At 38.2% G+C, this 26,099-nt stretch overlaps 1 protein-coding gene across 3 annotated transcripts; it reads right to left on the bottom strand.

Moving 5' to 3' along the window:
- Nucleotides 1-291: 291 nt before the first annotated feature.
- LOC145806725 (alpha-soluble NSF attachment protein-like) lies at nucleotides 292-18,724 on the bottom strand. Of its 3 annotated transcripts, none has more exons than XR_014350196.1 (9): nucleotides 18,456-18,724; nucleotides 17,594-17,643; nucleotides 17,413-17,485; nucleotides 8,193-8,272; nucleotides 7,765-7,916; nucleotides 6,298-6,463; nucleotides 6,128-6,188; nucleotides 5,756-5,836; nucleotides 292-610 (listed from the first exon to the last, which is right to left on the bottom strand). XR_014350196.1 is itself a non-coding variant. In XM_082904451.1 (9 exons), the coding sequence occupies exons 1-9, from the start codon at nucleotides 18,598-18,600 to the stop codon at nucleotides 530-532; spliced, it is 894 nt and encodes a 297-aa protein (XP_082760577.1). In that variant the 5' UTR covers nucleotides 18,601-18,724; the 3' UTR covers nucleotides 302-529. The 3 variants fall into 3 exon arrangements, 1 of the variants encoding a protein (XP_082760577.1); XR_014350197.1 differs by having other exon boundaries at nucleotides 6,137-6,188; XM_082904451.1 differs by having other exon boundaries at nucleotides 302-610; nucleotides 5,756-5,850; nucleotides 6,137-6,188.
- Between the last annotated feature and the right edge of the window lie 7,375 nt (nucleotides 18,725-26,099).

The following is a 26,099-nucleotide window of genomic DNA, read 5'->3' as shown; positions in this document are numbered from 1 at the left end:
AAATAAACTTATTTTCCATTGACCACATAAAACTTTTTCAGCTAACTTTAATTTCCTATGGTACCAAATGCCAAAAAAAAAAATGTATATATAAAATAGGACGTGGCAATTGTTTTGGCTCATGCCTCGCATCAAAAAAATTCTAGTTGCACAATTTTCATATGCTCTCGGACTAATCAATATAAAATTATATTTGCACAGCCAATTTTTGTTGTGTAAATCATTTACAATGAGGTCAAACATAAGATGCAATAAAACAAAAATGCAGAGGCTTGCAAATTGCAATGGGAATTCTTGAACATCTTCAACAAGCAATTTTTTATTCATGAACTTACAGTAAACAAAAGAAACCTGTATTCCATTACAACCTCGTATATGCTTATAATAGCAAGCATATATTCATTCAGATTCACAACAAAATCAAACGTACACACAAAACCAGTGTAAAAGAATAATAATCAGACACAACCACCCGGTACAATCATCACAAAGATATGCGAATGACACGGCATCAAATTAAAATATAGACCTAAGTAAGATCGTCCTCCTCTAGTTCTTTTGCCTTCAGTGCTTCCTTAACTCTCAAAAGAAGGGTTGTTTTCCAAGCATCCTGCAGAGTAAATGATGTGGAAACAACACAACTAATTGCAACATTCAATAACTAAATAAACATGCGGATCTGAATCTAGACAACACAATAGCATCAGTTTTATTGATGTAAATTCCCATCTCAACTGGATCAGAAAACAAGTAACTTTACCAGCAATGTGTAATATCCACAAATCAATACAGAAAAACTAGCTATAAATAAACTACTACAATGTCAAATGCTATAGAAAATAACAAATGCAACTGAGTTCAATTCAGCAAAGCTTGATCCACACAAAATCTTTTCATTGATTAGATAAGTAACTTTCACCATTCCTCCATTAAGTCTGTTGCTTTGATGTCACCCCTTTAATATTTTGATAAATATTTTGATAAATTCGACTCACATCAAATTTACTTGGCAAAACCATTGAAACCTTCATGTTGTCTAGAGTTAGTGCCACCTCTAACTTCTCATTATTTCTTCTCGTTATATCTTTTGTTCTCATGCAACTTGATCCTTCTTATCAGCCTCCCTCTTAATCTAATTTTTCAAAACTAGTGTTTGTTTGTCTTCAATATTAACAGCTGTTTTAGCAAAAATCAAGATATGCCCGCTAGGATTGACAGAGAAACTACAAATTAAAAGATGTCTGTAAAATTCAAAAATTCCAGGCCTAAGTCACCTAATTCGCTGGTACAAGGTGATGGACACATTATGAGTTCGCGAACAGGTGGATTTTTGGCAAATTCTCGGCAAATTTATGAATTCATTAAATATATTCACGAATTCCTTTAATCAATTTGTGAATTGGCCAGAAATCTCATTCCAGCCAATTACTTACTGCCGCGGATCACAAACCATACGATTTTAATAACTATGAACCAGCAAGTAAAAATGCTAAAAATTTACTGTCTTCCATTTCTGAATCAGTTCATGCTTAGTCATTTTGCCATGCATTAGTCACGCCATTAATGATCAACTTCTAAAGCAGCTGTTTTTCAACCAATGAACCAAATGTTCAACACAGAAATTGTAGTGCAGGAAGTAGCCCAAAAGATGAAAATCTTCAGTACAGCATGTCAGTGGAAATTGATTCAGCAGCCATACTTCTATAATTGATCACAAGGAACCTTTCAAGAAGGTCACACTCAAATAATATGTTCTCTAAATGTCAAAAGCAATCTACATCGCACAATAAGATCAAATTTTGAATTGATATCTATCCTCAACATCAGCCTTTGTATAGTCTAATCAGTATACTTACTGTTCAACAAAAAATAAATCCTACTAAGTGCTATGCTATTCCAAGATCTGAAACTAGACAAAGCTATTCTGACCATACAAAATTATGACAGTTCTAATATGGTACAAGGAGAAAAGAAGGAAGCAATTCAAAACAAACTTGGACCTAGAGTTGCAGTTATGTGCCATCACATGTTGTTCAAGACATTATTAGCCAAAAGCAAAGAAAAGAAAAGAAATTCTGAACCTCCTTTTCAGAATAATATTAAAATCAATTCAACTAAACTCAAAACTTCTGTGCTGCAAGTAAAATTGTTAGAATTTTCCATCTTTACCTTCACCTACTCCACTACACACTCCACTTCACCTACCTCCTTTCCCATCTTTACCTTCACCTACTCCACTACACACTCCACTTCACCTACCTCCACTTCACCACACACTCCACTTCACCTAACCCACTATCACCTCCACTACACCTACTACCACATTTTCTTCTATATATAGATTGTATAGGAATTGTAATTCATCTATCTTGTAATACATCAATCAATAATATACTTCAATATTTTTACATGGTATCAGAGCTGGTTTAGAACCTAGTATTTTTGCTTCACCGGCGGGCGGCAACTTCGCCTTGGCCGCCCGTCGGACCTCAACCTAGTCCGCTCTACCCTCCCGGATCCTCAACTCACCACTTAACCATGTCGACCGAACCGCCGCCGCAGATGAAGGCGCCACCGCCCAACTTCTGGGGAGACATGCCGGAAGCAGAATACTACACATCCCAAGGCGTCACCAACACCCAATCCTATTTCGCAACCCCCAACGGCAAAATCTTCAACCAATCGTTCCTACCCTTGGATCGACCCGTAAAAGGCACCGTATTCATGACCCACGGGTACGGATCTGATACGGGTTGGCTCTTCCAGAAGATCTGCATCAATTACGCCACGTGGGGCTACGCTGTCTTCGCCGCCGACCTCCTCGGACACGGCCGATCCGACGGAATCCGATGCTACCTCGGCAATCTCGAACAGATCGCCGCCACGTCGCTGTCGTTTTTTGTGAGTGTTCGACACAGCGAAGAGTATAAGGATCTGCCCGCGTTCTTGTTCGGCGAATCTATGGGCGGCGCCGCCACCATGTTGATGTACTTCCAATCGGAGCCTTCTACGAAGAACTTGCTTGTCCGCGGGTGCGCCTCCTTTTTCTGCTTTGGTCGCGCTGCCGCTGGACTTGAGAGCCCATCTCCTTTCAAAGTAGGCCCTGCCCAACAGCAGGACATCCTTCCTGCCCCCCCTGTTACTGACAAGGGCAAGGCTCATATCCATACCACTGACCTTGTTGAAGATGATAGTAATACAGGAAAGCTTGCTTTTAAGAGCAACTTGAAGAAGCCTACAAATACCATTCCAGTTTCTGGTGGGGTTGTTAGTGAATGTGAGGTATTGTGTGAGAATGGACGTGACATCCCTGGTCATATGGAAAGAAGGAAAGTACAGTGGACAGCTGCTTCGGGAGGAGAGATTGCTCAGATCCGGAAATTTGAGCTCAGTGATGTGGGTGGATCGGATGATGAATTTGACAATGGGGATGAAAGGCACTGTTCATGCAGAATAATGTAGCTTTGGATTTACTAGAAGAGAGAGCCCCTCAACTTTCTTTTTCTTTTTTTATTATTTTACTCCCTCTTTTTTTTTTGCAACGCACACGCCACACAAATGGCTCTGCACATGCACTTTTTGATAACATTATTTTTCTTTATTTTTTATTTTTTTAATTCCATCCACTCCCTCTCTCTCATCCCTTTTTTCTATCCACTACACCCACTTTCATCATTTCTCTGATTCCATTACAAGCAACCCACGTGATTCTCTTCTTATTATTTCTTTCTTTTTTATTTTTCTTTCACTTTATTTTTCATCTTTTTTTTCATTATTAAAAAAAAAAAAAAAAAAAAAAGAGAAGCAGAAGACCAACTGCACACCAACTTATTTTATTCATGTCGGGGCTCACCCCGATCACCATTTTACACCACTTCAAAAAAAAAAAAAAAAAAAAAAAAAAAAAAAAAAAAAAAAACCAACACAAATTGGAACAGTGGGATTTTTCGTCTCTACTCTGCCGCCGGTCTCTTCTTCTTGCCTCCGTTCTGAGCGGCCCTTGACGGTGCTGCCTCCGTGTTTTCCACGCCACCGAGCACGTTCACTCCCCCATACTCCTCCACTGCCGCATATGGCGGCCCTCCAAATCGGAACATCACGGTGGCCTTCCGCTTCAGCTCCTTGTTTTCTGCCCTTAGCACACTTATCTCTGCTCGCGCATCCTTATACATGCGTTGGAGCAGAGCCAGCTGGGAGTTTAAATGCTGCACCTCATTTGTCCTACTCTGCAGCCGGTTCGACAAGTTTGTGACCGCCGTCATGCTTTCCACACATACCTTCAAAGTATACTGATTGGCCTCCACATCCGACAGCACTGCCATTCTTTGCTCCACAGACCGCATCGGAAAGTTCAACGGAGTATACCCAGCGGTGTTTGGTTGAGGTTCCAGTGCCACCGCACCAGTTCTCTCTCTCGTTGACTCGTTGAGGTCGGGAAAGAGGGTGAGCAGTCCACGGGAAGACGAGGACGAGGCCATTTTTCTGGGCAACAGAGTGTTACAGCGTATTACAGAGTTTCTCTCTCAGCACAACAGTGTTACAGCCTCTCTCTCTCAGCACAACGAAGAGTTTTACAGAGGATTTCGCAGTTTTTTTGCTTCTGCCTCGGCCTCAGGCTCTGTCATGGTTAAATAGCCGAGGCAGCCACGCGCATCGCGCGCCTCTTGCCGCCCGACACACTGGCACGCCTTTTCATGGCACATCTTTTGATAAAATGGACACGCCTTTTGATGGCACACCTTTTGATAAATTGGGCACGCCTTTTGATGGCACGCCTTTTTTAAAAAAAATTGAGCGCACCTTTTGAGGATGCGATTTTTTAAGGGGTCCGACAAGACTCTGTAAACTGTCCCGACATTGATTCCGGTTAGCTCCTTTATGGGTCCGACAAGACTCTGTAAACTGTCCCGACATAGATTCCGGTTAGTTTCTACAAGGGTCCGACAAGACTCTGTAAACTGTCCCGACATAGATTCCGGTTAGTTTCTACAAGGGTCCGACAAGACTCTGTAAACTGTCCCGACATTGATTCCGGTTAGTTTCTACAAGGGTCCAGCAAGACTCCGTAAACTGTCACAACATTGTCTTCTACAACGGTCCGACATGACCCCATAAACTGTCTTCTACAACGGTCCGACATGACCCCATAAACTGTCTTCTACAGCGGTCTGACACCGCCATACCGTGTCCTCTACAACGTTATGACACCACCATACAGTGTCCTCTACAACGTTATGACACCCCATACCGTGTCTTCACCAACGGTCTGACACGACCATACAGTGTCTCCTATCCTTTTTTATTTTTATGTATTTTCTTGTTTTTGTTACTCTCTCCAAACTCAAGTTAGTTAGTTTCTCTCCTCCTTGAGTTTGCGGGGGGCTGTTAGAATTTTCCATCTTTACCTTCACCTACTCCACTACACACTCCACTTCACCTACCTCCTTTCCCATCTTTACCTTCACCTACTCCACTACACACTCCACTTCACCTACCTCCACTTCACCACACACTCCACTTCACCTAACCCACTATCACCTCCACTACACCTACTACCACATTTTCTTCTATATATAGATTGTATAGGAATTGTAATTCATCTATCTTGTAATACATCAATCAATAATATACTTCAATATTTTTACAAAAATCCATGTCAAACACATCAGCAACAAACCCACTCAAGAGTGCTACAAACTAATCAGACTCCAAACATTGATAAGTGTTTTCAATTAGAATCAGAAATGCAATTTACCAGTTGAGTCATGCTGTCAAATTCCTTCACAGCATCAGTGAACTTTGCAATATCTTCCTGATCAATAGCATCAGCTAAATCCTGGGAGAAGCAATCTTCATGTTAAGCTAAATTTTTGTTATCACAATTATATAAAGATATTAAATATAATTATTAAATTCAACATAAGAAAGGACGTAGCTTAGGAGTTTAAACTGTGGATAAAAAACCATCAAAATATGCAGTTCATATGGGGAAAAAATTCATCAAGATGAGAAGTTAACTACATTCCACGAAATCTATTTCCTAACAATTGTAGAATGAATTCACCATCCAAGAGGAAACTTTGAAAAAAAAAAAAAAAAAGAGATGCAAAACCAAAACGAGTTTTACAAGCTTTACATAACGCAAGCAATTTGTACTCTCGTGTTCCAGAAAAAGTTGGATCCAAATCCTGAAAAAAAATAAAAAAAAAAATCAATGTTCATACAAATACAATGTCTAAGCAATATGATAAAAAGACAATCCGCTGGACAAGAGCTATCGCTTAATCACGCTTAAACCTGATATTTCTCTAATGCATTGTTAATTGCAACAGTGTCCCCTTTGTCTTTACAGAGTTGGCCAATGCCAGCATTAAGAAGATGTCCTTTTACTCCATACTTCAGCAAATTATTGTTCAGCGATTGCCGTGCTATATCTTCATAAATCTCAATAGCTTGCTGGTATCTGGAGAAAATTTTGAGCATAATAGTTCCTATCAATGCACTTTCAATTATTCCTCAACAACATTTTACATCAATGTAAAGCTATGACAATATGTATTCCAAATAAATGATTTCTGACAGTAGGTACAGATCTCATTTGTATTGTTCCACTATTTCACTTTGGTAATAAGGCTGCAAATGAGATGAGCCAAGCAAGCTTTAGGGTGTTCAGAATCGGCTCAGTCAGTTTAATGTATGTTCTGGTTTGGCTCATGTTCGTGATAGTTTCATGAGCTCATGATTCCAGCTCAGTTCGGCTTGGCTCAGTAATGCATATGAAACCCGGACACATGTAGAATGGATGAGAAAAAAACCCAATGGACAAAAAGATGACAGGGCTTTTAAAGTATGTCACCAAAAAGCAAAATGTGGGCCATCATTTAACATTTTTTCAAAGTATAAAGCATATTTGTAATACAAAGCAGGGCACACGTCCTCTCTCAATGTGTGGTGTATTATATTATACTTACACAAAAATATAGAAAAAGGATTAAATGTGACCTTGATAAAAAGTAACAAAAGTAGAACAACTCCTCTCATTTGCAGCCCTAGTTACAAAACTAAGCCCTGAATCTATGCATGAATATTAACATATGTGCATACATATATTTGGAAATGAAGTAAACTACACTGTCAATAATGTGAATGATCATTTGTTTTCAAACTATACTGTTGAACCAAATAAGTGCTGCAACACTCTAAAAAAAACAAGCTGACAGTAACAAATTCAAATGTGAGTTAGTTGTTGGAATAATCAGAAGAAAAGACCACCGCACTCACATTGATATAAAGAGAAACAAACAACCAGATGCATATTGACTTAATCCCACATGACCAATTCAAGCAGCCTACATGGAGATCCTACATAACTGACTATACTGCCTTCAGAAACACATACAGAGATGAAAAATAACTTTTGCAGATAATACATGTGGAAGCTCTCCATATAAAAATACATTATTAAATTATTATAAACTTACACATTTAAATATGAAATGCATTAAAAAATTTGGGATTAACTATATAGATCCATTTCCTCCAAAATGGTAGCAGCATATCCTGATAAATTTAACTGCAGGTAGTTTTAAGGTCTACATGGTACAAAGTTAAATCAAACAACAATGTCATCTACTTTCCGCAATCAATTCCTACGCAGAGAAAGAGAGATTAGAACAGTTAGGAGATACATCCACTGTGGACTGAACGTTGCAGAAAATAGGTTTCAAAAGTCATCTAGCCACATAAGAAGTATAACGGGCTTACTGTTCCAACTGAGCAGAAAATTGAGCAACTTTCTGCCTGCACTGATTTGCAGTAGTTGTTACATCTTCGCTTTGGAAAAGATCAGCCGCTTTTTCATAGTAAAAAATAGCCTGCTCGAAGTTCTGTTCAGCTTCGTACGATTCAGCAATTTCCTGCACATGAAGACAAGAGTTCCAAGTTATCTACGACTTTACTAGCCATCATATGCAATGATCCTAGAGGTTTACTCTAACTAAACATTAAAAAAAAAAAGGATAATAGCATCTATGTATTTTACCCTTGTTTATAGTCGTAAGTGATAAGGCTTATCACTTATTACTATGAACAAGGGTAAAGTCATAGATGCAACAAAATATGGGTAAGGAAACAATTATCTTCAACTGCCTCAAGTCTGACATAATTTACAGACAAAATGGTACAGATTGTACCTTGTAATATCTTGCAGCCATGTTGAGCCTTCCAATCTCCTTAAACATATTGACCGCTTGCTCTAGACAAGATATGGTCTCTGAAAAGCATACAATATTTAAGACGAGAGTAACCCCATGCCTCTGTGTAGTTTTCTAATAAAAACATCATTCCTAATTACATGTGAACAGGCGAGATATTTAGCTACAAAATTCCATTAGATTTTGTTCTTTTCAAAGCTTTGATGGGCCGGATTTATTGAATTATTTTCAATGATGCTGTGCATGGAAAGAAGAAAAAGGGCAAATACGAAATATTACATGAAGCACCCCTAAGCTTTCATGACCAGTGAAGCACAAATTATCATCAGGGTGCAAATAAGTGACGATAAACATCAGACTGGTTTGAATCATTGCTAGTGAGCAGGTTTAAAGAATCCCAAGATTTCCCATTACAAAACCTACAAAGATGGTCATGCAAAGTTAAAATCTATGAAGCACATGTACGGGTACAGATCAATACGGAAAAATCTATGAAAAAAAGTAGGATACACGTAAAGCTGGGTACATTCGTAAAAAATAAATAAATTTGAAATAATGCAAAAATTAATTAAATGGTTTAGTTGGTTAAGATCAAACTTACAATTCACATTTAATGTCAAAAGTAAGGTATAAATCAAAATTAAATGTAATTAAATTAAATAACTTACAAATTAAAGCTTAATTTTAAAATCATGCTGAGTATAAAAAAAGAAGTTTAGTGAAACTAACTTCACATTTACATGGAAGAAAATACTATTCTAATTGAGGTACAACTTAGGTATATACTAGACACATCTGGGGCACTGCAAAAATCAAGAAGAAAAAATTGGGCGCGTGTTTCGTGTACCCAGTACTTATGCAGAAGTACCATGCAAAATACTAGTACCCAGTATGGTTACGGCCAAGGTTCTGAAAAGCGGTTGCGGTCACCGTAACTGTGGCGGTGGCGCGGTTGTGGTTACGGGGTGTAAAGGCCGTAGCGTAACGGTTGCAGTAACCAGAACCGTGAATTTTTTTATTTTTCGCACAATTTGAAAAAAACTTACCGATGCGCATATTTTTTTTCCATGATCATATTTATTGGGTTCAAAATAAATATTGATCAATTTTTGTAAATTTTTAAGCATGATCCAATATATTTCATATTTTTAAATCACTATAAACTGAGTTTTTTACATTTTATTTTAATAATTAATGACTTTATATTATACAAAAAATCAATCACTAACTATTATATATAAGATAAACAATGACAAAAGTAAGAATAAATAAGAGCCTAAATATATATATGCATATTTTAACCAAGCCAAATAGATAATGATCACACTTACTATTACTATTATTATTATTATTATTATTATTATTTTCAAACAATATATAGATAGACCTTAGTTGCAGGAATCGCGCAACTAAGTAGCGATTCTCACTGAGAATCGCGATTCCGCGATTCCTAGTAAGAAACGTGTAAGAATCGCGTTTCTGTGGAGACAAAAACGCAATTCAGTCCAAGATGGGATCGTAAAGGGGAGAGAGAGAGAGAGAGAGAGAAACCCTAACCTTCGACATCGACATGAGAGAAGAAAGGGCTTCAATCATCTTCGTCACTCTCGCGATCGTCTTCGTCACTCTCTCGATCGTCTTCGTCACTCTCTCGATCGTCTTCGTCTTCGTCACTCTCTCTGTGCTTCTCTCTCTCTCTCGCTCTTCGTCTCCGCTTCTGTCCCTCTTCATCTCTGCTTCTGTCCCTCTTCATCTCTGTCGTTGTTCCTCTTCACTCTCTCTCTCTTCGTCTAGATCATATATAATATATATAATAAATATAATTTATCATATATTATATATGTAATAAAAAAATATTTAATTATTATTTCTTAAAATATCATATATAATAATAATTTTTGTAAATTATTATTTCTTAACTTTTTAACATATAATAAATAAAATAAATCATCCAATTATTTAAAAGAAATCTAATTAAACCATATATAATAAAAAAAATTATAAAATAAAATATCTAATTTTTCTTTTTATTTATTTTAACATAATTTATTATTCCTTATTTATTATAATTTTTTATTTATAATATATATCAATTAAAAATAAAAAAATAAATTAACAATAATACATTATTTAAAAAATATAATACATAAATTAAATAATTAATGTATATTAAAATAAAAATATTTATAAAAAACTTCTAATGTGCATTAAAATATATATTTATATATATTACCACTCCTCAAGACGCTCCCAACCTAAGAAACTTCTATCGGCTCACGATTCCCCGCTCCCGCCCCCGCTCTCGCTCCCGCTTCGTGCAACTAAGAGATAGACACACACAAACAAAATAGTTAAGTGATAGCAGCTAAATAGAATAGCATAGATCTTACAGCTTCAACAAATAAATAACATGTTCTTCATCTTCCCTCTTCTCTCCCGCTATCTCTTACTCATCCATCTTCTCTCTTTATCCCTCTTTCCCTATTTTCAGTTTTTTTTTTTTTTTTTGTGTTTTTTTTTTTTTTCCAAAAGAAACTGTTCGAAACCGTCACATAACGGTGCGTAACAGGCCGTTACGACATCGTTACGACGGCTACGGCCGACACACCTGTGAATCTCAATCACATTGCAAAAGCGGCCGTAACGGGTAGCGGTAACCACCACAACCGTTACGTAACGGCGTTACGTAACGATTGCGGCCGCTTTTAAAACCTTGGTTACGGCATATTTGGCAAAGTACCCATGCATCATAGAGGTTAAAATTGTGGCGATTTAAACAATGCGTGGACGCATGCCCCTATTTGTGTTCTACATTATCTGATGGTACATCTAGTTTATTAGTTTAATGTGCATGCTCTATCATATTGAGTGGAGGTTCCTTCAGCTTCAAGTAACGAATTGAAATAAATATTCTTTCTAAGCTTGAATTGATCCCAAACACAAAACAACAAATGGCATGTTGGGGCATGTTAAAAAAGACAAAAAAGAAAAAAAGAAAAAGAACCAAGTTGTGATTTAAACAATGCATCACTACAAAAACATAACATGAACATTGACTAACAATGAATTTTGAAATCTAGAATTCTGAAATCCCTTGATTTGTTTATTCTTGAGATTAGTAACTTCTACCGAAAGGACACAACCTTACTGTGTTGTTACATGTTTGTTAATAAAGAAAATTTTGGCGGAATGCCTATTTGACGGACCAAAAAAATAACAAAATGATGCAGGACTGCTTTAGGAATACTTTCTAAGACTAAAGCATCAATTAGGAGGGAGAGATAATGGATTTTAAGTTTATATGTGCCTATAAAAAAATTAGTGTCAACTGATTAAAAGAAGTTCGTGAAGGTGTAATAGAACATTCACTATAGCGATCCCGGGTTTTACCCCTTGTTGTACAGTGATCCAGACTTGGTTCCGTGGGCATTAGCAGTTGTATCTATCTTGTTGTCATCCTTTAGTTCCATTTGTTTGAGTTTTAGGATGTGTTGGGCTTGTTTCGAACAGGTGAGTTGAGCCTTGGTCTAGAACCTTGTTGCTATGTTTTTGGCCGTTCCGCTCGAGCGGGTCTTTGAGCGCTCGAGCGGAGATTGCACACTCCCAGTATTTTGTACTCTGCAAAACTTCTGCAGGTGCGTTATTTACGCTCGAGCGGGTTTGTTACGCTCGAGTGGGTCGCGCTCGAGCGGGATTGTAGGCGCTCGAGCGTCTAGTACACTTTTGGCGTAAGTTCTGGGAGGGGAAAAATTGCGCTCGAGCGGTCTGGTTTTTCACGCTCGAGCGGATGTACTTTATTCTTGTTTCTTGGCACTCGATCGGGCCTTCTTGAGCTCGAGCGGACCATGGTTTTTGTTCTTGACGCTCAAGCGTTGTGTTTTCCGCTCGAGCGGGAATGTCGTATAACAGAGGGCAACTGGGCATTTTTGAATCATTCTCCACACTTTCTCTCTCTCTTACTTTCTAAAAGATATTTTGAGAGCCTCTCTCTCTAGAAACTCCCTTCTCTCTAGGGTTTGATCTAGTTAGAGTGTCCTCCTTCCCTTCGGCCTTTGTAAAAGTTGTGTTGATCGTCCAGGGCGTCGTTTTGATCCGAAAAGTTTGGTTTTTGGAGCACTTTGATTTTGGTCTCTTCTCCATTCGAGCTCTAACTTCGAGGTAGGGATACCCTACTCCTCCTTATGAGTTTTGTCTTTAAATTTTAGCATTTTGATATGTTGGGGGTTGTTGGGTAAATTTTGAGAGAGTTTGGGACTTTGTGTAATTTTACAAAAGCTAGGGTTTTAATCATATAAAACCTATATGCATGTTTGGCATGAAGAAATGGAATTAATGTTGAAACATTGATGAAAATGGAACCCTAGGGGTTGAAGTGTTAATTATGGAAAATGCCCTAATTACATTAATTAATTAATTTGTATAATTAATTGTTGGAAATGAGGAATTGAATTGAGAATGTAGAAATCGGGAAGGCATGGGATTAAAGGGTGTAGTTGAGTCATTTATCGCTCACCTAGTTGAAATGTTGATATAATATCCATTTTGTGCATTTATTTCCTGTTTAGAAATAACTGCTTTGAGCTATCGGTGGAGGATAGTCTTGATTGTTGTAGACAAGGTTCTGAAAAGCGGTTGCGGTCGCTGTAACGGTGGCGGTGGCGCGGTTGCGGTTGCGGAGTGTAAAGGCCGTAGCGTAACGGTTGCGGTAACCAGAACCGTGAATTTTTTTATTTTTTGCACAATTTGAAAAAAACTTACCGATATGCACATTTTTTTTTCCATGATCATATTTATTGGGTTTTAAAATAAATATTGATCAATTTTTATAAATTTTTAAGTTTGATCCAATATATTTCATATTTTTAAATCATTACAAACTGAGTTTTTTATATTTTATTTTAATAATTAATGACTTTATATTTTACAAAAAATAATCACTAACTATTATATATAAGATAAATAATGACAAAAGTAAGAGAATAAATAAAAGCCTAAAATATATATATATATATTAATCAAGCCAAATAGATAATGACCATACTTATTATTATTATTATTATTAAACAATATATAAATAGACACACACAAACAAAATGGTTGAGTGATAATAGCTGAATAGAATAGCATAGGTTTTACAACTTCAACAAATCAATAACATGTTCTTCATCTTCCCTATTCTCTCTCTATCTCTTGTTCCTTAATCTTCCCTCTTCTCTCTCTATCTCTCTTCCCCCATTTTCAACTTTTTTTTGTGTTTTTTTGAAAGAAACAATTCGGAACCGTTACGTAACGGTACGTAACAGGCCGTTACGGCACCGTTACGACCGCTATAGCAGCCGCTACGGCCGATACACCTGTGAATCTCAATCACACTGCAAAAGTGGCCGTAACGGGTGGCGGTAACTACCACAACCGTTACGTAACGGCGTTACGTAACGGTTGCGGCCGCTTTTTAAAACCTTGGTTGTAGACAATGCATGATGATTAGGCAAACGAAAACTGATCAATGGAATGTGTCATAGAATATGACGGTGGATAGAATACATTAAATTTATGTATTGATTGATTGTGTATAGAACCTATGTGTTTGTATACATTATGTGTAGAGGAGGAGATGAGGGATGTACTCCGCGGTTTAGGGGAAGATGGGGGATGGACCTCTAAACCGGATAGTGTTGAGAGGAGATGGGGGATGAACTCCGTAGATACAGCTCATATGCTTATCTAGAGAAGTGAAGATACAACTCATATGCTTATCTTTGAGAAGTGTAGATACAGCTCATATGCTTGTCTAGTGAAGTGTAGATATAGCTCATATGCTTATCTGTGGTAGTGTGATATAGTTCTTATACTTATCTGTTGATGTGTTGATATAGCTCATATGCTTATCTGTTGGTGTGTTGATATAGCTAATATGCTTATCTATTAAACAAAGATGGAGAATGAAAAGTAACATAGACTTGTAAGTCGTGTAATTGTAATGTGATAAAAGTGGACGTATCAGTGTTGGCCATCTATCAACTGCTAATCTTTTAGTCTTTGTTCATAGTTGGTTTAGTGTATTTCTACTGGACTGTGGCTCACCCTATATGGAAACATCATTTTCAGGTACAGGTAGCATGCCACCTCCAAAGACATAGCTTGGACGATGATGAGAGTCGAAGACTCATTTTGATTATTTTGTTCGTATTACATGTATATCAAGCCAAGGGCTTCTTTTGTATAGAGTTAGTACTCTTCTTTTGTGTAACCAAGTGTTGACTTGGAAAGCTGTAAGCCCATAGGGCATTTGCTTTTGTTGTTAACATGTAATACTAATATAAGAACTACTCTGATGAATAGAAATTGATGTTTTACCTTATATTAATGTATGTCTAAAATAATGAGTTTTATATAATATTTTGAGGGCGTTACATTCACCACCATAATCATCTATAATAATCAAATCGATTAGAGGACAAAGGAGGAATCCTACATCTGTCAGTCCTTTTATTTCTTGCATTGTAATTTGTATCTTACTTGGCATTCTGTCAATTGGAATCGTGCCCCTTGCAAGCCAACAAGCAACGTGTATTAGATGTCACATGTAATAAGGCTTCACGAATCAGTACACCATAGGTGGGTATGACAATTCTCTAAATTAGCACCAAGTACATGATTGACTGCTCATAGTTCATAGGAACTAGAGAAATCCACTAAAGGACCACCTATTCTACTAATCATAAGCACCCAACCACCTTGCCTTACAATTCAACCTAATTGGCCTTTTCAGTCACTTGCTTGGTTAGATCTTGTCAACACATGCATTCTTGATTGAGCTACTTTAGCATGAGTACTGAAATACATCTTTTATTTTTTTTATTTTTTCGGATAAATACTAAAAGTTATCTAATTCAAAGAAAACAAGAAGCAAGGGAACATCGCAAAAATATATCGTGTAAAAAGAATTTAAGATTACATTACGCTGTCACTACTTTTTAGCTACAGGGTAGATTCATAAATGATATAATTATAATAGAACATTGCTTATATAAAATAGAAAAATTATCCGTAGTTTGAAATTCGGTGGCCCGAATTTGGCTCGAAACCCAAAACGACGTCGTTTTGGGCTTCGATTTTTTTTTTTTTTTCTCCTTTTCTTGCTTTTCGGATAGAGAGACAGAAAAGAGAGAGAGGAGAAAAGAGTTAGAGAGGAGGAGAAGAAAAGAAGAGGAAGAGAGGAGGCGAGAGAGGAGAGAAGAGGAAGAGAGAGAGTAGATCTAGATTTGATGAAGATGATGATGTTCAAAATCTGGATTGTTGATGAAGGGAAAAAAAAATATATTTGTTGATGAAGATGTTGATCTGGATTGAAGATGATGATGATGTTGTTTTCTTTGCATTTTTTTTCTCTATATTTTTTTTTTTTTTTTTAGTTGCTCTGGAAATTTTTTTTTCTTGTGTTGATGCAGAAACCCAAATTAAACATCATCTCTTTTTTTTTTATGCTGAATTTTTTCTGAACAAATTTTTGTGTTGATTATGGAACGAATTTTTTCTAAACAAATTTTTGTGATGATGTTGATGTTGATGCTAAATTTTTGTGGTGATGATGTTGATGCCGAAAAGTTGCTCTGGAACATCATCAAGAACAAATTTTTGTTCATCGAAAATTTCTTGTGTTGATGCCGAAACCCAGATGATGGTGATGATGTTGATGCCGAAAAGTAGGAATGGCAACGGGGCGGGGCGGGGCGGGGCGGGGCGGGGCGGGGCCGGGGATGCCACTCCCCGTCCCCGATCCCCGATGACAAAAAACTCCCCGGCCCCGGCCCCGATCCCCGACGGGGAACCCATCTCCTCCACCATCCCCGCCCCCTAACGGGGATCGGGTTTCCCCGACCCCGAAAAATCCCCGCCAGATCTATTCTAACACACACAAGAACAACAATAAAAAAAATGTAAGAGGGAGGGAGGGAGGTGAGAGACGTGGTTCTCAATTCTGAACAACAGATTCAGAAACCAGTTAAAAAGAAAAAAGAAAAAACAGATTCAAAAACAGATCTACCACAAATTTGTTCATCAACAGACGCAATTCCCAATTCTCAATAACAGATCTACAACAAATTTGTTCATCAACAATAACCATCAAAAAAATGTAATCTATATATGAACAACACTCGATCAACAACTTAAAAAAAAAAAAAAAAATTTGTTCATCAACAACAGATTTGTTGATTATACACACACACACACGCACATATATATATATATATAGAGAGAGAGAGAGAGAGTTGTTCAGATCCGTGGCTTGACGGTTCACGGACCACAATCTGTTAGATCGGTGGCTTGACGGTTCAGATCGGTGGGTTCAGCTTGGTGGCTTCACGTCGGTGGCTTCATGATTCAGATCAGTGGCTTCATGGTGGTGGATCTGGATGACGATGACGATGACGATGATGAGAGTGAGTGAGGGAGAGGGAGAGAGAGAGTAAGAGTAAGAGAAAGACGGAGGGAGATAAGAGACGCAGTGACTCTGAGAGTGAGTGAGGCAAAGGAAGAGAGAGAGTAAGAGGGACGGAGATGAGAGACCCAGTGAGTGTGAGTGAGAGGAGGTTTAGTGAAATCCGAGTGAGTGAGGGAGGGAAAGGGAGAGAGAAAGTAAAGGAAGGGAAATGAGACACGCACAGTGAGTGTTAGAGGAGGGTTGGGTTTATATATATAGGAGGGGTAAAATGGTAATTTTATTTCGGGGACGGGGCTGGGACACTTATCCCCGTCCACGGCCCGAAAGTGATCGGGATTAATTTTTAAATACCATCCCCGTCCCATTGGGAATATTTTTCGGGAAAAAAAACTGCCTAATTCAGGGTCGGGGGGTCGGGTCCCCGTCGGGCCGGGTTCAAATTGCCATCCCTACCGAAAAGTTGCTCCGGAACAAATTTAGATGCCAAAACCCAGATTAAACATCATCTCCTTGTGTTGATGCTGAAACTCAGCTCCTTCTCTTCTTCTTCTTCAGCTTTCTTCTTCTTCTTCAGTTCAGAAAAACGCGAAAAAAAAAAAAACAAAAAAAACACCAAAACAACGTCATTTTGGTGTCGAGCCATTCGAGCCATCAAACTTTCGAGCTACCAATCGGAATTGTATAAAATAAGCCAAAGTGGTCTGACAAATTTCAGGATAAATTATGATACAGAGAAGTCAACATCATACATACCTTTAGTATTTGTCTTCTTATAGCAATGAGCAGCAGAAGCATAAGCACCAGCAGCTTCATGTTTGCTATCCAACTACAAAAATAAGTAACAGCATTATATAGGCTTATGGTCAGATAAGATCTGCCAAAAACAAAACTTCAAAGATAGAAATATCTAAACCCTGTAAAACGAAGCAATTACCTTTAAATGACAGTTTGCTAACTTCACATATGCTGATCCAGCTTGGTCCCCTGAGAATCCAAATATCATAAAAGATTACTGACCTAATACCTGGGATATAATGCTTATTAATCCAATTTTGAAAAAATAGTCGAATTCTTTAATCAACGTGATCCTTCAAGTACCGAAGTGATCGAAAGTCTTCTTAAAATAGAAAGCAAGAAAAAAAAAGGCTTCCAAAACATTAGGATAACTCATAGCAAATAAATTGTTATTCTCATTCTATAAGCTTAAGAGCAAGCAACTATGGAAGAATCAGCATTGCTCATCAAGAAGTCATTTTTATTTTAATTTCCAAGTACCAAACTATTCAGTCGTCGAAAAGTAATGGCTTTATAGGGCAGGCAGCGATTGAGTTTGTATTGGGTGCCAAGGGTAATCCTGTAAGCCACTAAACACACACACACACACACACACACACACATAATAAATTGGATTTTTACTGATCACTATATATATGAATCTATAACATTCCCAACTTAAGATGCACGCACAAGGCAGATAATGAACAATTTTATAAATTAAAAAAAAAAATCTTAATTTATTTGGCATTTAATGTTAACCCAAAATTAAACAAATAGATATTACTGCTCCATTTCCTTGACAAAAGTTGCATCCAAGTTAAACAATTACAACACACGCACAAGCCATCAAGGACTCAATCAAACCAAGATCCACCACAATTGACTGATCAAGAACCTTCGATTCGAAAAAAAAAAAAAAAAAAAAGGAAAAAAGATACAGAATTGTGCATTCTCACTATCGCATCGAAACAAACCATAATCGATCAACAAAAAATATGTATGAGTAGAAGAAGGCTGACATGATTTGGCGAGCTTGAAAGCATTGGCGGCTTTATCGAACAAGTCGGCGGCGTCATCGAATTTGGAACCGAAGAGGCCCCAGCCGCTGAGCTTCTTCTCAGCTCTCTTCTCGAAATCTTCTCCTCTCGCAATCTGATCGCCCATCTTGTGTTGGCGGTGATGGAAAATGAAGATGAAGATGAAGATGAAGATGAAGATGAAGATGAAGACTGATCAAAAAAGCAACAGAAAAAGAAGAGGAAAGGTGGGGTGGTATCAAAAGAAATGTGCTATTGCCAGGTTTCATCATGGATGAAATATGGGCCTGCTTTTCATGGGCTCAAATTTCATTAAGCAACGCAACCCATCAAATTGTGGATCTGTCATGCCGTGAGAATCCCATGAGAGGATATTCTAAGATTTTTAAACATATGATTCATAAAAAAAATTTAGGATCTTGCTAATAAATATCCTAAGGGTACAAGAAAAAGACAAATAAGTGTAGAACTCAATACACTTTTCATTAATTTTAGAACATTTTTCACTCAATTTAATACACTTTCCAACTTTTTTACTATTTTTAAAGCACTTTTTTCAATCATCCTTATATTAAATAATGCATGAAGGCACTTAGTAACATATGCAACTCAATGATACTCACCATTTTAAAACAAACTATTAAAATTTATGCTTACCGTTTATTTTTAAAAAAATAAATGTAGCTTTGTTTTGAGATCATAAATACCCAATTAATATAATTTTCTATAATATGAATGATTCAAATGAATGACATGAGTTCCGAATTGTAATAACTCTCACCACTGCTTACCAATTAATTACTGATTACCGCTAAACTGAGACTGATTATGAGAAATAATTGAACTGATTAAAATACTGGACTGACTAACTGAAATCTGAAACTGATTGATTGACTGTATCTATTTAATCGCATTTCTATCTGTCGCTTGTTTGATTATCTGTTCATGTTTTTATGTTTGAACTGCAAATTGAAGGCCTTATCGGCGGCCGAATCAAAAATTGATTGATGATTTAGGATCATGAGAATTTGTGTGATTTTAAGGTATATTTATTGAAAAAGTGATTTGGTATGTTTAAATTAGATTAAAATAAGCCAATTACAAGAGTTAGCCTAATTACCATATTGCCATTGTGAGTGGGCCTTTGTTTATTAAAATATTGAGCCTTGTACACAATTAGACAAATGTTTCCTCAGCCTCATTTGAGCACAAAACCGATCTAGAGAGAGAGGGAGTAAGAGAATTGATGTGTTCTTGAGGGTTTTGCTTGGAATCTTGAGGATATTGTAGAAGACTTGCAACACTAAATTCCTATACCTTAAACTCTAGACTTAGGTAAGGAATTTATCCTCTCATTGTTGTCTTTAAGGTTGGTTCTTACAAGGTTTATGTCAAATTGTAGAGCTAAGGCATGATTTAGTCTAAAAATGTTGATTTGTAGCTTGAATCTTGCATGCATGTGTATATTGAAGAGTTTTGAGTTTGGTTTCATGGAAATCTTGCATGCATGTCTATCTTTTGATCATAATCCATGATTTCGCCAAGTTCTTGAAGAAATGAGCTCAATTGAGCTAGCATTGAAGCTTTAAAATGGTTTAAATTCATTCATGTTTGCATGTTCTTCTTGTTCATGAAAATTGGTTTGAAATTGAGTTTTAATTAAACCACCCTTGGGCTTTGATTTCTCAAATTGAGCTTTGAATCATATTATTCTATGTGTTTACAAATGTTTTCCAGAAAATTAGCATAAGAGGATCGAAATTTATGCATTTGAACATGATTTTGAACTTGGAGCTCAAATCTGGATTTTCTAGATTTTGGTTGTCCACTCGAGCGGGGGAAGTGCCGCTCGAGCGGGAAATTCGAGCTCCCAGTACTTTGCACTGTTCATCAGTCCGCTCGAGCGGAGTAATGTACGCTCGAGCGGAGGATTGGGTGACACGCTCGAGCGGGCGTCGAGCGTGAATTTCACCTATCCAGTACTTTTTGGTCCGCTCGAGCGAGTAAGTTGACGCTCGAGCGGGGACCTTTGTTTGCCTATCCGCTCGAGCGGAGTAACCTACGCTCGAGCGGGACCCTGTTTCACTGAAAATTCTGAAAATGTTTTCTGAATACATCTTTACATCCCCATCCCATCCTAGGCATTCTTAGGTCTAGTTTAAGACATCTTAATGAGGCTATAGATGTAGAACACACCAAGGCAATTAGGGATTAAATTATTATTATCCTTTCCAACTGTGTAGCTTAGTGTGTGTTCATTCTGTACTGTATAGGGTTGGCATTTCGAGGAGACGCTCTAGTTTATTGTAGCCCAGAACTCTATGAGTAACAATTGTGTAAAGATATGTTCAAAATGATTATCTTCTGAACAATTGAACTGTACTGTTTCTGAACTGATATTGTTAACTGAATGAATGTATGTCCTATATTCTAAACTGTATTGTGGCATCCTTAGCAACTACTGTTACTGACTGTTACTGTTACAGAGATCTCTGTCGGTTCCCTCGTTGGAACCACTACTATTTACTGATTGATGGCCATCATTACTGTTCGGTCTTTTAAGACCTACTGTTTACTGTACTGCTATGCGAATGGATATACCACATATGACTGTTTACTGTACTGAACGACTAATATACTGTTTAATGAACTGTTTTCATTACTGTAAAGACATTCATTCTAAACCCCTTTACGCTTTATGTTATTCGCTGGGCTTTAGCTCACTGTTCATATATATATGTAGGTGTACAGGCACCGGACCAAAGCTAGAAGCGTCGGGGTAAGCTCCAGTTTTGTCAAGCCAACCATTGTGCCTCACTGCGAGGTTCCGAGCCTGCCAAGCTATGGCTTAGGGGTGTTTTTATTTCCCCGTCTGTCTCTGTACCATTTTTTCGTAATACTGTATAAACTGGCAGCACTGTACTGTACCGTTTAATGGGGATTAAGTCCCTGTTCTGAATGGTTGTTAATAATGTATATACTGTTTTGCCTCTGACTGTATATATGTATGAAAAGTCTTTTTGCATACAGACTATCACAGCTCATTGGACATTGTTTATTTACTGTTTTGGCTTCCGTCATGCCCATGTACTCTGTTTTACTGTACTACTGTTAAGCAGGCCTTCGGTAATCTCAGATTACTGGCCGGTTACGGTGCTAAACCCTTAGGGGCGGGTTTGGGTCGTGACAGAGTGGTATCAGAGCGATACTTAACCACGAGTTATACCGCACACACGTGTCCAAATAAGCTATAGGATGTCCTAGAGAAGTGATTAGGGTATTTCATGAGCATGAAAAGTGTGTGACTATGATATGACTGAATACATGCTAATGTGTTAAACTGTTTAAGTATGCAACTGTTTATGTTTACAATTGCTATAACTGCTTATAGTGAAATGGATAATGCAAATGAATCTGAATCCTCGTCCACTGAGGCAAGAATGGCAAGAATGGAAAGAATGATGGAACTGATAACTACAAGACTTGAGCAACAACAGAACCAACAGCCCCCACCTCCTCCCCTGGTTCAGCCGGAACCAAATGTAAATGTTAATAATGGGGACATAATTGCTCTTACCCAGAAGTTCAGCAAAATGAAACCGCCATCCTTTCAGGGAGGCCTTGAACCGATAAAAGCTGAAGCATGGGTTCTTGAAACAGAAAAATTATTTGAGGTGTTTCCGTACTCGGAGGCACATAAAGTATTGCTAGCTACCTTCACCTTGCAAGAAGAGGCCAGAAGGTGGTGGATGCTGATCCGTGACACCAATACAATAGCGACTTGGGCTTAGTTTAAGGAGTCCTTCTTTGAAAAGTATTTCCCCCAGTGTGTCAGGGACAGGAAAGTGACTGAATTCGAACAATTGAGACAAGGCATAATGTCCGTTGCTGAATATGAAACAAAATTTACTGAGCTTGCTAGATATGCACCACATATGGTAGACACTGACTACAAGAAGGCCAGAAAATTCGAAGGCGGCCTTAATGTTGCAATACTCGACAGAATAAGTGTTTTAAAGTTACCGACCTATGTAGGTGTTCTTGACTGAGCATTGATGGCTGAGTGGAACATCGAAGCAGTGAAACAATCTGAAACACCAGCATCTGAATGGCGTGGTAAGAGGCAGGGTTTTAAGTTCAAGAAAGGCAAGAACAACCCGCTGAACAAAAAGCAAAATACGAGGTCAACGACTACTTCTAGTCAAGGGAACCGTTCCATTCCGCCCTGTTCCGAATGTGGTAAGAATCATAAGGGAGTTTGTTACAAAATTTCTGTGCTTGCTACAGGTGTGGCAAGGTGGGCCACATGGTCAAAGATTGCCCTTCCACCCTCAGGGCAATAGTAAAGCTGCACCAGCGCAGTAGCATCAAATGTTGTACCAAAATCGAACTCCAAAGCTACCGGGAAAGAGCCTATGAGGCAGGGCCGAGTGTTCGCCCTAGTACCGGGAGACGTTCAAAATACCGAGACCGTTATGTCAGGTATCCTCTCTATTTGTACTCAAAATGCATATGTACTGATTGATTCGGGGTCTACACATTCATATGTATCGCATGCCTTTTCACGAAAATTGAATAGACCCTTAGAACCCATGAATTATTTGCTAGCTGTATCTTTACCCGTTGGGGGATCCATGACTTGTGCATATATGTATCCTGCTTGTGAAATTATTGTTGGAGACGCACATCTGTATATTGATTTACTGCCTCTGGATATAAATCATTTTGATGTAATATTGGGGATGGATTGGTTACAAAAATATCATGCTACCATAAACTGTGTAACGAAACAAGTAGTTTTCCGTCCACCTGGTCTGCCTGAATTTGTGTTTAATGGTAGTGGAGTGGTACCTCCCCCGTATTTGATTTCATCTGTGAAAGCTGTTAAATTGATCAGAAAGGGGTGTAAAGGATATCTTTGTTCTGTGTTGACTGTGCCTATTAATGTTAAAACTGATGTGAACTGTATTCCGATAGTCAGAGAATTCCCAGATGTTTTTCCAGATGATCTGCCAGGGGATTTGATTGACAGGGAAATTGAGTTTGCTGTTGATGTGATTCCGGGAACACAACCTATATCGAAAGCTCCTTACAGAATGGCTCCAACTGAACTGAAAGAATTGAAGGCGCAACTGCAAGAATTGTTAGATAAGAAGTTCATCAGGCCCAGTACTTCACCATGGGGTGCACCTGTCTTATTTGTGAAAAAGAAAGACGGCTCACTGAGACTTTGCATTGATTACCGTGAACTGAACAAGGTAACTGTGAAAAATAAATACCCATTGCCGCGTATTGATGACTTATTTGACCAGTTACAGGGTGCCCAAGTGTTCTCTAAGATTGATCTCAGATCCAGATACCATCAGCTGAAAGTTAAACCTGAAGACATTGACAAAACTGCTTTCCAAACGAGGTATGGACACTACGAATTTTTAGCTATGCCTTTCGAAGTTACCAATGCACCTGCTGCATTTATGGACCTCATGAACAGAATCTTTAAACCATACATTGATGACTTTATTGTTGTATTCATTGATGACATACTGATTTACTCCAAAAGTATAGAAGAACATGAACATCATCTGAGACTTGTCCTACAGACCTTAAGAGAACAGAAACTTTATGCTAAACTGTCTAAATGTGAATTCTGGCTTGATCATGTTATGTTTTTGGGGCATGTTGTTAGCAAAGATGGAATTTCCGTTGATCCGCAGAAAATTGAAGCCGTAATAAACTGGCCTAGACCAATAAATGTGACAGAAGTCCGAAGCTTTTTTGGGTTTAGCTGGATATTACAGAAGATTTGTCAAAGATTTCTCCAAAATTGCCTTACCGTTGACTCAGTTAACTCAGAAGGGGACATCATTTGACTGGACTGACCAAAAGGAATCGGCTTTCCAAGAGTTGAAAACTCGACTTGTAACTGCACCGGTTCTTACCTTACCTTCAGGTACGGATGGTTATACTGTATTTAGTGATGCTTCTCATAAGGGTTTGGGGTGTGTTTTAATGCAGAATGAGAGAGTTATTGTTTATGCTTCCCGACAACTGAGACCACATGAAAAGAACTACCAACCCATGATCTGGAACTTGCTGCAATGGTGTTTGCACTGAAAATCTGGCGTCACTATCTTTATGGGGCAACATGTGAAGTGTATACCGACCACAAGAGTCTAAAGTATTTCTTCACCCAGAAAGAACTGAATATGATGCAGTGGAGATGGCTAGAATTGATCAAAGATTATGACCTACAGATCCTGTATCACCCGGGAAAAGCCAACACCGTTGCCGATGCATTGAGTCAGAAATCGATTGGAAACTTAGCCTGTTTGCTTATTGGGCAGAGAGAGTTGCTTTGTGACCTTGAAAAATCTGAAATTGAGATTGTTTTACGAGAACAAGGTGGAACCTTAGCTGCTATTTCTGCTCAACCGCACTAATTGAAGAAATTAAAGAGAAACAGCAATTGGATGACTTCTTGAAGAAGATCATCGAAGAGAGGGAATCTAAACCGAGGCCGGGTTTCAAATTTGAAAATAATGTACTGAAATTTCAAGAAAGACTGTGTGTACCGAATGATACTGAATTGAAAAGAAGAGTTCGGCAAGAGGACCACAACTCAAAATTTTCTATCCATCCGGGGAATACGAAAATGTATCAAGATTTGAAATTGAATTTCTGGTGGCCGGGAATGAAGAAAAAAAATTGCTGATTTTGTATCGAAATGTCTTCATTGTCAACAAGTCAAAGCGGAACATCAGCGGCCCGCAGGCTTACTACAACCCTTACCCATATCGGAGTAGAAATGGGAACATATCACGATGGATTTTATCGTTGGATTGCCTCGCTCCAGTAAAGGTATGGACTCAATTTGGGTTATTGTTGATAGACTGACTAAATCTGCTCACTTCTTACCTATCAAGACAATTTATAATGCGGACAAATTGGCTATACTCTATATTGATGAAATTGTTAGACTGCATGGAGTGCCTGTGTCTATTGGGTACTGAATTGAGACTGAGTAGTGCCTATCATCCTCAGACAGATGGCCAGTCAGAAAGGACCATCCAGACTCTGGAGGATTTATTGAGAATGTGTGTCCTTGATTTTCAGGGAAACTGGGAAAGCCATTTGCCATTGGCTGAGTTCGCCTACAACAGCAGTTATCATTCAAGTATTGGTATGGCGCCTTTCAAGGCATGTATGGCAGAAAATGTAGATCTCCGATTTGCTGGGCAGAAGTTGGAGATGGGCCTTTGCTTGGACCCGAGATTGTTTATGAAACAACTGAGAAAGTGAAACTGATACAACAGAGACTAAAAACCGCACAGAGCCGATAGAAAAGTTATGCGGATGTCAGAAGACGGGACAGAGAATATGAAGTGGGTGATCACGTTTTTATGAAAGTGACACCGATGAAAGGCCAGACTCGTTTTGGAGTCAAAGGCAAGTTAGCGCCAAGATATGTCGGACCGTATGAGATTATTGAGAAAATCAATCCGGTGGCGTATCAAGTTGCGCTTCCTCCTGAAATGGAGCATATGCATAACGTCTTCCACATTTCTATGTTGAGAGATTACCTCTGGGATCCTTTCCATGTGATTGAGCCGACCCGTGTAGTGCTAA

Source organism: Camellia sinensis, chromosome 14 (genome assembly GCF_055761805.1).
Source record: "Camellia sinensis isolate YWXY chromosome 14, ASM5576180v1, whole genome shotgun sequence".
NCBI lineage: Eukaryota > Viridiplantae > Streptophyta > Magnoliopsida > Ericales > Theaceae > Camellia > Camellia sinensis.
Note: the sequence above shows the minus strand (reverse complement) of the source record. Positions and strands in the feature narration are given on the sequence as shown.